This window comes from Podarcis erhardii (assembly GCF_964252035.2).
Source record: "Podarcis erhardii genome assembly, chromosome: 7".
NCBI classification, from domain to species: domain Eukaryota; kingdom Metazoa; phylum Chordata; class Lepidosauria; order Squamata; family Lacertidae; genus Podarcis; species Podarcis erhardii.
This window is the reverse complement of record NC_138511.1, coordinates 52,016,256-52,028,510: the sequence shown is the minus strand read 5'-3', so window position 1 is coordinate 52,028,510 and position 12,255 is coordinate 52,016,256. Positions and strand designations below refer to the sequence as shown.

General features: G+C 47.0%; 1 protein-coding gene across 1 annotated transcript; it reads right to left on the bottom strand.

Annotated features, from left to right (window-relative positions):
* Positions 1–4,605: 4,605 nt before the first annotated feature.
* On the bottom strand, positions 4,606–12,151 carry LOC309346628 (protein phosphatase 1 regulatory subunit 3E-like). Its single transcript, XM_081870520.1, has 2 exons — positions 10,571–12,151; positions 4,606–10,516 (listed from the first exon to the last, which is right to left on the bottom strand). The coding sequence occupies exon 2, from the start codon at positions 10,420–10,422 to the stop codon at positions 9,337–9,339; it is 1,086 nt and encodes a 361-aa protein (XP_081726646.1). The 5' UTR covers positions 10,423–10,516; positions 10,571–12,151; the 3' UTR covers positions 4,606–9,336.
* Positions 12,152–12,255: the final 104 nt, after the last annotated feature.

Sequence of the window (12,255 nt, the reverse complement as noted above, 5' to 3'; positions counted from 1 at the left end):
CTGAACCCTTTGCTGTAGGGAATCACAACACAGAAACACTTAACCCCTTGTCAACTTCAAGAAAATAAATTTAAAATGTAAGTTCAACAACAGAGCTTGCTGTACAATTGTATGCAAGTTTACTTAGGAGTATGTCTCCCTGTGTTCAATAGAACCAAGTATACATGCACAGAGCTGTAGTCTTAAAAGTGCTTAATTGCAATAGGGTCATGTCCTTTTCAAGTCCTCTCTCTTTTTTAAATAAAAAAACTGAAACACAGAAGGTGACTAGATTATTGCATAGAAAAAGCATTGGTAAATATATGCTTTTATTTTTAGAGATGGTATGTTTTGTGGAACTATGTTTAACTAGAACAAAGGCCAAGCATTCTAAAGTTGCACAAATTACGTTTAAATGGAGAAAAGTTTACCTATGCTCTTTGGAACTGCTAGTGTACATACCATATTTCTAAATACATTTACTCTTTTTGCATGCTAACTTTTGGTCAATGACAAGACAATGCTAATGTTTTATGGTTTTGTGTAATGAACTCTTTACAGAAAGTTAAGCTAATCATTAAAGAAATATTCCCACACCCCCCAAAGGGCTACAAAGGACAAGATCACAGCTACCACACTTGCAATGGGCTATGTGACAAACGGACTTGTGATTCAGCCTTTCCCACGACACACAGGGTGCACACAAGATACACTTACGACAGAAGTTTATTCAAGTTTTGCATAAGAGTCGTGCATATCAATTAAAAATGTAAAAGCAAATTCCTTCAGAGAAGAACTTCCTCTTTGTGTGAATGCTAAAAAATGTGCAAGAGAAATAATACCCACCCGGGAGTGCCAATGCAGCGTAAGATTACAACACATTTGTAAAATAAACTCTGCACAGAATCAACCCCATAAAAAACCCTAAGATTTGATTACATATGTGTGTGTGTGTGTGTAAAAATACATCTGCATAAGAGTTGTGCAAATATATATTATGCTATGATCTATATTATTATTTTTTATGCTCAATATATGAATGTGGTTTATAGTGATGCACAAAAAGACATTTCTCACCGCTACATCTTTCACTACAATAAAAGCAAAAGTTTAAAAGCCCATTGGGCTTTTGAAAACACTGGCTCAAATGTCCAAAGGACATTGTTCTGACAGCTGGATGGGGGGAAACGCTAGTCCAGTTTCTGTGTTTACGATATAAACTCATCCTGAAGCCATAAAACATATTCTTTAAGAATTAAGAAAAGCATTTAAGGACCACATCCGACGTTGTAGTGATTATCCTTAGAAGGCACCTAAACAATCTGAATTCACTGCGGGTTGACTTCTTTTTTGAGGATATAGATTTTGCAGATTTTTGCCTGCGAGCCTCATCAACCCATGCTTCAGCTGGCTGATAAAAGAACAATGTTATGCATGAACAAACATTTGTTCATGTGGTAGTTTATGAGCAAAAGCAACTGGGTAGCTCCCCTTTCAATAAACAGCATAGGGGTGCAAGAGCAGGAGCTCTCAAATCACTTTTACATAGCTAAGAGAAGCTCACGTTAAACAGCATAATTTATATAGGGAGGTAGAGAGGGGGCACTCTACATTTTAATCACTCTTTTAAAAGCAATGCTCATGGGTTGACAACACATTTAGTTTAAAAAGGAGCAGCTAAAATCTTTACCTGAGTGCTGTATTTGTTGAGAGCGTTACTAAAGGTTTTCTATATGGATGAAAGGAACCAGGCGAAATATTGCACATTTCAATAAAACATGGCACATTTCATAAAGCTACATCATTACGCTGGCAGTAAGCTTATGAACACAAAAGCTAAACTACAAAGCATCTACAATGAGGAAACGCACACATTTCGGCAACCTGCTAAACCCATGGATTTCAAACATTCCACCTTCAATATGGCACATCTTACGATCGTCTATTACAGAGCCCCCACGTGGCTACAAAAGGATTCTGGAACATTCTTTAGGGCACCCACACATTCAGTCGTCGCCAGCAGTGGTGCAGTTAGGTAATTTCAGACTCTGGACTTAATGGAAGTCCACTTTAGAAGCAAAGTGCATTACTTCACACTGTGGTGAGCCAATTGCACCTGCGGTTTAAGATCTCAAAATCCTGCCCTGACAGCTCTCTCCTAGCCAGATATTTTGGCCCTCACTGCTGCCCCTCATGGGCTGAGCAACATACCCAGCATTCCTCAGAGGCTCTATGCTGTGTGAGTGAAGATTAGTCATGGTGAACAAGCTGTCTTTATCTGGGAAGCTTGCCCGCTATTGCTTCCTCTTCATGGAGGAACCCCTTATAAGCTTCCAAGGAAGCTAAAGGGCTTCACAGATTCAAACCACTGCTCAACATTCTTCTTTGGAGGAAGACATTCTAATGCTATGAGGAAAGGATGATTGGCGTGCGCTGGTTTGTGTTAAGATTAAGACAGATACAGCAGACAGTTTCTCTAAAAATATATTGCATTTAAAAACACTCATGTTTCCTTCCAGGGGAAAAATATATAGATCTATTATATATATATCTATTAGACTCTACCTTGGCAATATATAGCTTTATAGCTTTGCTTTATGAGAGTACTGTACACATTTGGTTCACATGAATAACTGGCTCGTACCTGGGTCCACAGAAGTTACAGTCAACAAAACCAGGTTTAAGTGTAGCTCCTTGAAAAGCTGTCAATATACAGAAAAGTGCTGCTCGCTGCTCTGTAGGTAACACCACTGAGTTCTAGCTCATTTATCTATCACAGTGCTAGGCAGCAACCTCTTGTAAGCATTTGACTACATACAGACTGCAGCGTTATACATACACACAAACACACACAGAATTTGTTTTTAAAAGTGCTCCTTGTCAGTGTTAGGGTTCTTAGCAGTGCTCTGTATACAAATAATAGGTCATGTCACTGATACATTATATGGGATTGCTAAATATTAATGTTGTCGGCCAGTTTTGGTCTCCTTGTCTGGAAAGTAAAGCACAGATCTGCAGCAGTTCCCTTCCTGCTGCCCTGCACTTGAACATATACAGACTGTAGCTAGCTGTTACTTTTAGTTGTTTCCCATATATTCTCTTGGAAAACTGCTGGTTGCAATTTACATGCTGGGAACCCGATCCTGAAAATGTTTGCATGTAGGCTTAAAAATATAAGCATGGGCTCAGAGCATGTTTGAGTATGAAATCAGCCCTACCAGCTCACTTACTAAAAAAAGATCACTGGGAGATCAAGAGACCCAATCCAGATTAAGTAACTCGAGCAACCTAAGTGGTCCGAGGACTCTTTCTGGAAGAAAAAGGGGAGGGGAGGAAAAGCACTGCCACCCCCTCTGAATACAGTTAGCACACAAGCTTAAAGCATGTGCTGGACCAAAAGCCAAGTATCTCAAAAGAATATTTGTTTCTAGGATTGTTCCACGTATTATCATGCACACATAAATCCACTGACATTTGGAAAGCTACTGTAAGCGTTGGAGAGATACCGTTAATGTGAGTACACGACCAGCAGCACACAGCTCTCAAATAGTGCAACCTTTCCGCCCCCTTCCTAGTGTTGCTCCTGAGCCTTCAGAGGTGGCCAGGTTCAGAGAAATTAAGCAGTCAAGCTGTTCCTATCATTGCATCAGGATAGGATATCACTGGGCATTTACTAGCGCCCGTGTCCCAGTGGAAGGCTCAGACTCTGAATTCTTGCTGTTGCTGTTTGTTGCTGGCATTGACTAGAGCAAAGGGAATGAACAGGAACTCCTGCATGCCCCTTCCAATATGGTATACACTGGGTCCAGAGGGAGCTGCAACTGAATGGACAGTGCAACTGCGGTGAAGAAGTGGAGAAGGGGGCTCACTGAGAATATCTTGTTCAACTGCCCCCCACCCCTCAGAAACAGACTGCTGCCATGCCAGGAACTGTATCACTTGCTTAATTTCTTATTGGCGTTAAAGGCACAGCACAAAACAAAAAAAGGCGGCAACGCTGCTGCAAGGATACCCTTCAGAAACACAGATTTTAAAACAGCGGCATGAAGCATGATTGTTATTTGCTGGGCATTAACTGACTGGTGCAGTGCTGCGATTCTGCATTCAGTCTTCCTACCCAAAGCAACAGCTGTGAGAACGGCTGTTTTTCAAAACAGCTCCAAAGATGCAGCCATGCTCAAACTACTATAATATATTTTGCCTTTACAAGTTGCTTTATATCCCTCTCATAACTGCAAATTATTTGTACCATGTGTAGTTTTTTTCTGCTTAAAAACTTACATTAAGCCAAAAGCCCTCCCTTCCTAAGAACGTTGGTCCTGATATGAACAGGCAGCAGTCAAAGGTGAGTTTCAAAAATAGCAGCATAAGGAATATTTACAAACTTATTTATTCTTATAGCCTAGGAGCATAGGAAGCTGCCATAGGCTGAGTCATATCACTAGTTCATCCAGCCCACGACCGTCCACAATGACCAGCAGTGGCTCTCCCGGGTTTCACACAAGGGTCCCAGCCCTTCCTGAAGATGCTGTGGACTAGAGACCTTCTGCATGCCAAGCAGATGCTCTAGCACAGAGCTAACACAGCAGCCTGCCTCCGTGTGCTTGACTTTTTCTGCAGTCCAGGGCAAGCAGAATTGCTCGGCATCTCTTGGCTTGCCATGCATGGCTGCTGCATCATCAGAAGTGGTGCCGACTTGGTCAAAGGCCAAGCAACTCTCCCTCCATGAGGAATAGCTAGTGAGTTGCACTGAATAAGGGCTGAAGAAGTTCCAAGGAGAAAAGAAAGGAGATGGCTTCCAAAAATAAATAAATCTGAATGTCATTTTTAAAAATGACATTCCATTAAAATGTTCCATTAATTTTGCTCTCTTGTCTTAAGGCGCAAAGAAGTGACCCAAACATAAATAAATAAATAAATAAACACAAAAAGACCCAGGCCACAATCTGCTGAAGAGTTCAGCCCCGCTGAAATGTCTCCTGCATCTCCGAGGAGTGCAACAGGAAAATTCCTCAGTGGATTATTCTCCCTCTTGACAGCGTCAGTGGCCCAGGCTTTATCTGTGGATATATTTTGTGCCCATCCATTGTGGGAGGGATTTTGATAAGGGAATAAAGTCAACACAACCAATGTCCATTGCAGTTAAGTCAATGGACTTAAAGTGAGGTTTAAGTTCTCACTTAAATTTATCCACCATCTTGCAACACACCTGAATAACAATCAAGATAAGGCCTCTTTTCTTCAGAAAAGCACACATGATTCATCCCCAAGAGCGAGCAATCTCACTTGAGTCAACAGGATTACAACTCATCATATCCCTGATAAGATATAGGGCAGGGGTGGGGAACATTTTACTCTCCAGATGTTTCTGAGCTCTCTCTCCCATCAGCCGCAGCCAACATGGCCAATAGTCAAGGCTGAAGGGTGTTGAAGTTCAACACCATCTGGAGGGCCAAAGGTTCCCCATAATAGGGTTTTCATAAAAGAAACATCTGCACCACCTCTGCACTGTACTGAGGGGGGGGGGGAAATGAAAATTCAACACAGTATTTCTTCTATGTGTCCTTCCACACATAACTAAAAACAAACAGAAAGATTCTGATTCTAATTTCTAGAGGGAAATAGGGTACAGCTAGATGGCATCTGATGGGAAAGCCCTTGCCTAAAGAAAATTCTCATTCAATTCCTTTTCACTCTGTTTTCCAAATGCCAAGACTTTTTTTTCATGTATCCACATAACTCGGACCTGTGGTTTGAGTGTTATACTCCGCTATCCAGTTCACAAGTAACACATAAACATGGCTTTAGCACTATGTGGAAGAAACGTCATGAGCCCGAGTGAAATGATGGATTTGTGCACTCTCCCCCAGGGATGAGCAAGTATGTTGACAGTGCTTTCTTTCAATCTCCTGCTATAATACATTCTATGTTATTTTCATTAACAGATGCACTTTCCCCTAGTATGTGCATTTTTGTTCACATTACTTGTCTGGGGAACTGTTCTGCAAAATTCATTGAAGTGTGAATTTCAAAGGATGGCTGCATTTCAGTTTGCAGATTCTTGTGGAAAGTACAGATGAGGTATGTTCACCTTGAAATGAGAAAGGAATTGGATTTTGTCCTCATCCTATTCTTCCACCACGTCTCTTCTTCTCCCAAACAGGTGGGAGGACTTTTGCTGAGTTTTGTTTTGCCTCCACAGAAACTCAGTTCAGTGTTATGTACAAACCAGGGACCCTGCTTTACAAGAAGAAGAAGAGGAGGAGGAGGAGGAGGAGGAGGAGTTTGGATTTGATATCCCGCTTTATCACTACCCGAAGGAGTCTCAAAGTGGCTAACATTCTCCTTTCCCTTCCTCCCCCACAGCAAACACTCTGTGAGGTGAGTGGGGCTGAGAGACTTCAAAGAAGTGTGACTAGCCCATTTACAACAAATTATAGTAAGTTAAACAAGCAAGTTTCATGACCAATATCCTTGGTTGCTACATAAAGCTAAGCCAATATTTTGTTTTGTTCTGTTTTGTTTTTTAAAGCAAATCTAAACTTGATAGAACTGCTCCTTCCAACTGCAGGGGTGGAAGAGTGCATAAGCATGATGCTTCACTCTGGCTCATAGAGACTCATATCCATGTAGCACTAAATCATGGTTTAGTGTTATGTGTGGACACAGCCATTGTTTCCCATCCAACTTAAACATGGCTATACTGCATGCATTTCATGATAATAGTGGTTCACAGCATACAGAAGCTTCAGCAGTGACAGAATAACTCAAATACATCTTTACAGGAAAACCAGTTGCTGACCAAGAGTGCACATTTTGATGAAGCCAAAGACTGATGCACACGCAAAGCGAACACCTAAGTTCCAGTGGACTTTTAATAGGCTGATCCGGAAAGCAAGGCTGGAAAAAATATTTCAAAATCGTAAGCAGTTACCCAAACTGTTAGGTGCCAGTCCTGAGAGAGCTCAGGAAAATATTCAATTCCCAGAGTGCCAGCATCAGATTCCTGTGGACAAGTGTTCAAGCTAAGAGGAAGCCATAACACCATCAGCTGGGTACAGGATTTGTACACGAATCTCTAGTCATTTGGAATCAGCAGAAAAACTGTGAGAGCACACGTGCTTTCATTTTCAAATTCTTGGCCTAAGTCTGCATGCACACTGACTTGAGAACAAGCCTCAATGCCCTTGCATCAGAACACATATACATAGGCCCAGGTTGCAAGTACAGCCAAAAAGCAGGTTAGGCTGTATGCTTTTTTCACCATTTCCCTTGGGTGTCATATCCTTTCTGATGCAGAACAGTTGTTTGCTTTTTCAGTCACAATTGGGACAATCTCAGGTAGCCTAAGCACTTAGAAATTTGAAATAATTATTCAGCCATCTGCAGCGCCAGTGCCTCAAAATTTGACTCTAGCACCTAAAAATGGCAACACGCTTAGGAATTGGAAATAGTTTTCCAGTTCTGCTCCAAATACCTAGTCAAAAATAGTATCAAGCTACTGGTTTACACATCTTGCCACTCTGTTACAGTCTGGTGTAATATCCTAGTTTGTTATACTACAAGCAGCTGTTTCATAACAACTGAGAAAAAAGGAGGAAGCTTACAGTGTAAGAAATCGTTGCCCTTGCAAGTTATTACAACACTATTTTCCCGTACTTTGCCTGCAAGTTGTTCCTCTGACGGAAGCTTGAAACAGCTCCTCCCCTCCCCCCAATATATTTCTCAAAATATAAAATATAAACCATCTGTATTTAACCTGGAAACACACAATTTTGAAAATATCATCTGATGGTGTATATAAATAAGGGAACATCTTACAATTCAAGACATAGCAAGTGAAGAACGGCAGAGGAGAAGGTACCCGCATGAGAACAGGAGACAAGGTCTCGTAGTCCAGACCAGCTTGAGGAAGAGAAGGCTGTGGGGCTTGAGTAAGTCAGGTGGTCTTCCCTGATCTGGAAAGAAACCTTACTGGATAACCTCTCAAAAGCAGACACATACAAAACCCTCAGTGGAACTGCGAGAGCAGCGCTGTGGTCTGCTGAATTCTAGCGATGAACAGACCACATCCCTACAGACTGGGGTTTCTGTGCAGATTCTTCTCACATCATGGTGAACTGAAACCACCCAGACCTAAACACATTTCACTAGGCGATACAAGTGGACGTGCAGATCATGTGTGTTCCACCCCCCCCCCCCAGCAGCTTGAGCCTGGCTCAGCCTCTCCTCCCCCATTTGAGATACAGTACAGACAAATCAATTGTACTGATTCAGTAATCTGCATTGCCCTTTCTCACTGCTTCAGGCAGGCTATCTGCCATCTTTTGAAAGATACTGCTTGCACATTGATTAGCTTAAACGTATATTCACTCCCTCTTTCCTCTTTTTAAAAAGAAGAGCAGATTTGTTTCTTTTTCTTGCTGAAAACCTATTTCAGCGAAAAGGGGAAATGTGGGCTAGTGATGTCACTTAGCTTTCAGCCAATCAGCACTGTGCACAGCCAGCTCTTGCTGCAAGTTGCAGGCTGGTTCTCCCTGGTCCAGAAATGGGAGAAGATTCTACACTTAAGCAAAATGCAGCGAGTGAGTTTCTACAGTGAATGCTCTGTTTATGGTATAATGTATGTCACCTACTGTACTCCTCACTGAGGAAGCTAACTTATGTCTGGGCTGGACAGCCTATGCAGGAATGTCTCATATGATGGGAGTGTCTTTTTAAAATCCCTACACACAGAAAACTAGCATGTGGGAGGGGGTTGTATCATAACCTTCTCTCTGACATGCCAATTTTCATGGTGGAGGGATTTCTTATTTTAAAGACAGGAGCATTCCATCATGCCTGCCTTAATTGCAGTACTAGGTGTTACTATACCCAGAGATTGCTCTGCGTGAGTACTAAGCTGGAGTTGTCATGGTGCTTACGTCCCGTTAAATATCTAATTAGAACTGCAAGCCTCCTTGCCAAGAGAGATTTGATCAAGGCTGGTTGGAGGGCAACTCAAAGGTGGTTGGAGATGGATAAAATCAGCCACAAACAAACAAAGCTATTACCTATTGCAATCCAATGGAGGTTAATTTGGAAAGGGGACTTTTGGACTCTTGTTTTCCACATCCACTGGCCATAAGGAAAGATGAGCATAACAGAGAAGAGCCACCCCACGGCTCTGCCTTTAACGACGGATCATTTTCCTCCTAGGTCCTCACAGTCCGACCATGCGCCTTATCCTAAAAGAAACTCTCCTGGGTGTCGCCATATCCGTTGAGGGAAAGGAGCCTGCTGCTCTCCGCCAAGGTGGAGAGGAGGCCTCTCGAGCCGTCGGGGAACCTCGGCGGGGCGGCCGGCCCGCCTCCTTCCTCAGATGAAGTGGATCCAGGCGCCGGCGCCCGGCTCGTGGCCCGAGGCGGCCGCCGGCCTCTGCCTGGCGCGCAGCCGGTAGTTGTGGCCGTCGTTGTTGTCCCAGTACTCGGCGTCGGCCACGCGGTAGCGCACGGCGAACTCTAGCAGCGTGGTGCCCGCGCCCACGGGCAGGTGGAAGGCGAAGCGGTCGCTGTGGCCGTTGGGCGGCGGCGGCAGGTAGGCGGCGGGCACCTCGTTGCAGCTGGCCCAGCGGTTGAGCGTGTAGCGCACCGACACTTGCTTCTCGTAGGCCACGTTGAGGACGCGCACGGCGCCGCGCAGCCCCGACGCCTCGGGGCGCACCCACTCCAGCCGCACCTTGTGCTGCCGGACGCGCTCGGCGAAGCCCGCGCTGGCGCCCGGCTGCGGCGGGAAGAGGGGCTCCAGCACGGGCGCCGGCGGCCCGAAGAGCACCGGCTCCAGCTCGCCCAGCGACGGCGGCTTGCGCGTCTTGAGCAGGTCGGCGGCGCGCGGCGGCGGCAGCGGGAAAGGCGAGGCGGCCAGCGGCACCCGCGGCACGTCGGCCTGGCAGAAGTGGCGCACGGCGATCAGCTCCAAGCCCAGCGAGTCGGCGAAGCGCACCGTCTTGCGGCGGGACGGGCTCTGCTGCAGCGCCGGCCGTAAGCCCCGCTCGCCCGGCGTGGGCAGAGACTTGGCCCGCCGCCGGAGGGTCGGGCTGGGAGGCACCGAGGGCAGCGTGGGCTCCCGGCCGCGGGAAGAGGGCGACGCGGGCGGAGGAGAGGTCGGCGGCGGCGACGGGGAGCGAGGGGCGGGCGGCGGGGGCGGCTTCGGGGGGGCGACAGCCGCTGCTGCCGCCGCCTCTGGGGTCACCGGCGGGGAGGGCGGCGGCGGCGAGGAGCAGGGCGGCGGAGACGACGACAGCGACAGCGGCCCCTCGACGGGCTCGGGCTCCGGGCTGCAGCCGCCCTTGCCCTGGTCGGCTAGGCTGCCGTAGAGGCAGGCGCTGCAGCTGAAGTTGCGCGGGAGGTAGAGGCGCGGCGGCGGCGTGGGCACCGACGCGTGCACGGAGCCGGCCTTGTCCATGGCGGCGGCAGTGGCGGGGCGCTCTCCTCGGAGGGGGCCGTCGGGCAGGAGCCTCCCTTCACCAAGCCGGTGGCGGCGGCGGCGGCGGCGGCGGCTACAGCCGGCTCTCGGGCGGCGCCATGCCGCGCCTGGCCACCTTTCCCGCTACCTCGGGGCTGGGCTGCGGGGCTCACCTTGGCCGGCTTGCAGACGCGACGGGTCACGATCCAGCTCGGAGCCCCTCGCGGCGCGGCGCCTCGCCTCTCTCTGGGCGCTGGGAAGACGTTCCTCTCGTTCGCGGCCGCGGGAACAGCCGAGCGCGCACGTCGCTGCTGTGACCGTGAGCTGCCCGCTGAGCTCCGCGCTTGGCGGTGGCAGCCCTACTCCCGCAGACCCCGGCACGATGGAGGGGGAGACCACCGGGACGCGCCGCGGCTCCCGGGCTGCGGCTGACGTCGTGGAGTCAGGCAGCCGCCGCCGCCAAATATACGCATCCCGGGCCTCGTGTCATCTTTCCAATTCATCACCGCTCCGCTCTCCGCCCCTTCATCTCCGCCTCGCCTGCTCGCTCCTCTGCCCCCGCCGCCTCCCTCCTTGTCATCTCGGCTCACGATCAACCCGCCCCCCCCCCGCAAACTGTGACGATTGTGCCACCCGCCTTCCTTCCTCTTCTTCTTCCCCCTCACCCCCCCTGCCGTGTCCTTAAGTACTTGATCCCAAAGCAAAGGGAGGGGCGGCGGGAGGGATTCCCCCGGAGAAGGCTCCCCCCCTCCCCGCTCCAGTCTATTACCGGAATAGCAGAATCAAGGCTCCCTGGGAAACCTAAGTCCGCGGCGGAGAGGAGATGCAGCTGGCTTGCGCGCCGGATCTGGCAGCGTAGATTTAAAAAGGAGGAAATCCAGTTTAATCCCATGTAATGCATTTTTCAATAAACGGGCCGCGCTCGGGAGTGCAGAGCTGCTCAGTCACGGTCAAGAACAAAAGGTACTCATTAGGCGCCGAATGAGCTTGATTGGTTCCATTTTCTTGAAAGAACGTTAATTATGGTTTTAATAAGGAAGATCAGTGGAGGAAAATAATGCTAGTTCAATAGGAGCAGAAGGAATTTTGTCACCCGTTCAATATTCCTCGGTTAAATATAATGCAGCCTCCGTGTTTTGATTTGTGAAGGAGATTTATGGAAATTGCATAAATAACGGAGAAACTAATCCTGTATTACGGTGAATGGGAGCAACTACGTGACTTGTGCTTGACTAAGCATAGGAAAGACCAAGCGTCACTGCCATTTTGATGTATCTCTGAGTTAAGATTGTTGTCGTTCCCACCTGAACCCTTAATCTAACAAAAAAAATGTAAACAGGATTCAGGCAGTGGACTCTGGAGGTGGCTAGAGCAGCAATAATTATGGAAGAAAGAGACGTGACAACAAAGGCATTCCATATTATCTTCTATACTAGTGCAAATAACAAACCAAAATATCACTAAGTAGGTTTCTTATCCGCCATTCCTGATCTAAATGCACAGATCAGAGGCAGATTTAGGGGTGCATGATCAGTTTGGTGGCACTGGGTGTGGAGCCTTGGGAACGCCACAAATATGCTTTGGGATGGAGTGTCAAATTTTGGCACTGCACAAAAAACAATAAAGGGTTAGCCGAGTCCTGTGTTCAGAGTCTTCAATTGCCTGAAGTTTATGCTGATCATCTGCCAGAGGGAAGAAGGAAAGATTGATGATTTTAGGCTGATCCATGTGAGAAGTAACTTTTTTTTTTGTTTATTTTAATACAATTTCATGTTCTAGATATTCTATATATTCTGTTAATAAAACAAACATTTGTTTAAAGTACAGCTTGTG

Bases quoted from the DNA above. Each gene is read 5' to 3' on its own strand.
- LOC309346628 (XM_081870520.1), bottom strand. From the start codon at position 10,422: ATGGACAAGGCCGGCTCCGTGCACGCGTCGGTGCCCACGCCGCCGCCG.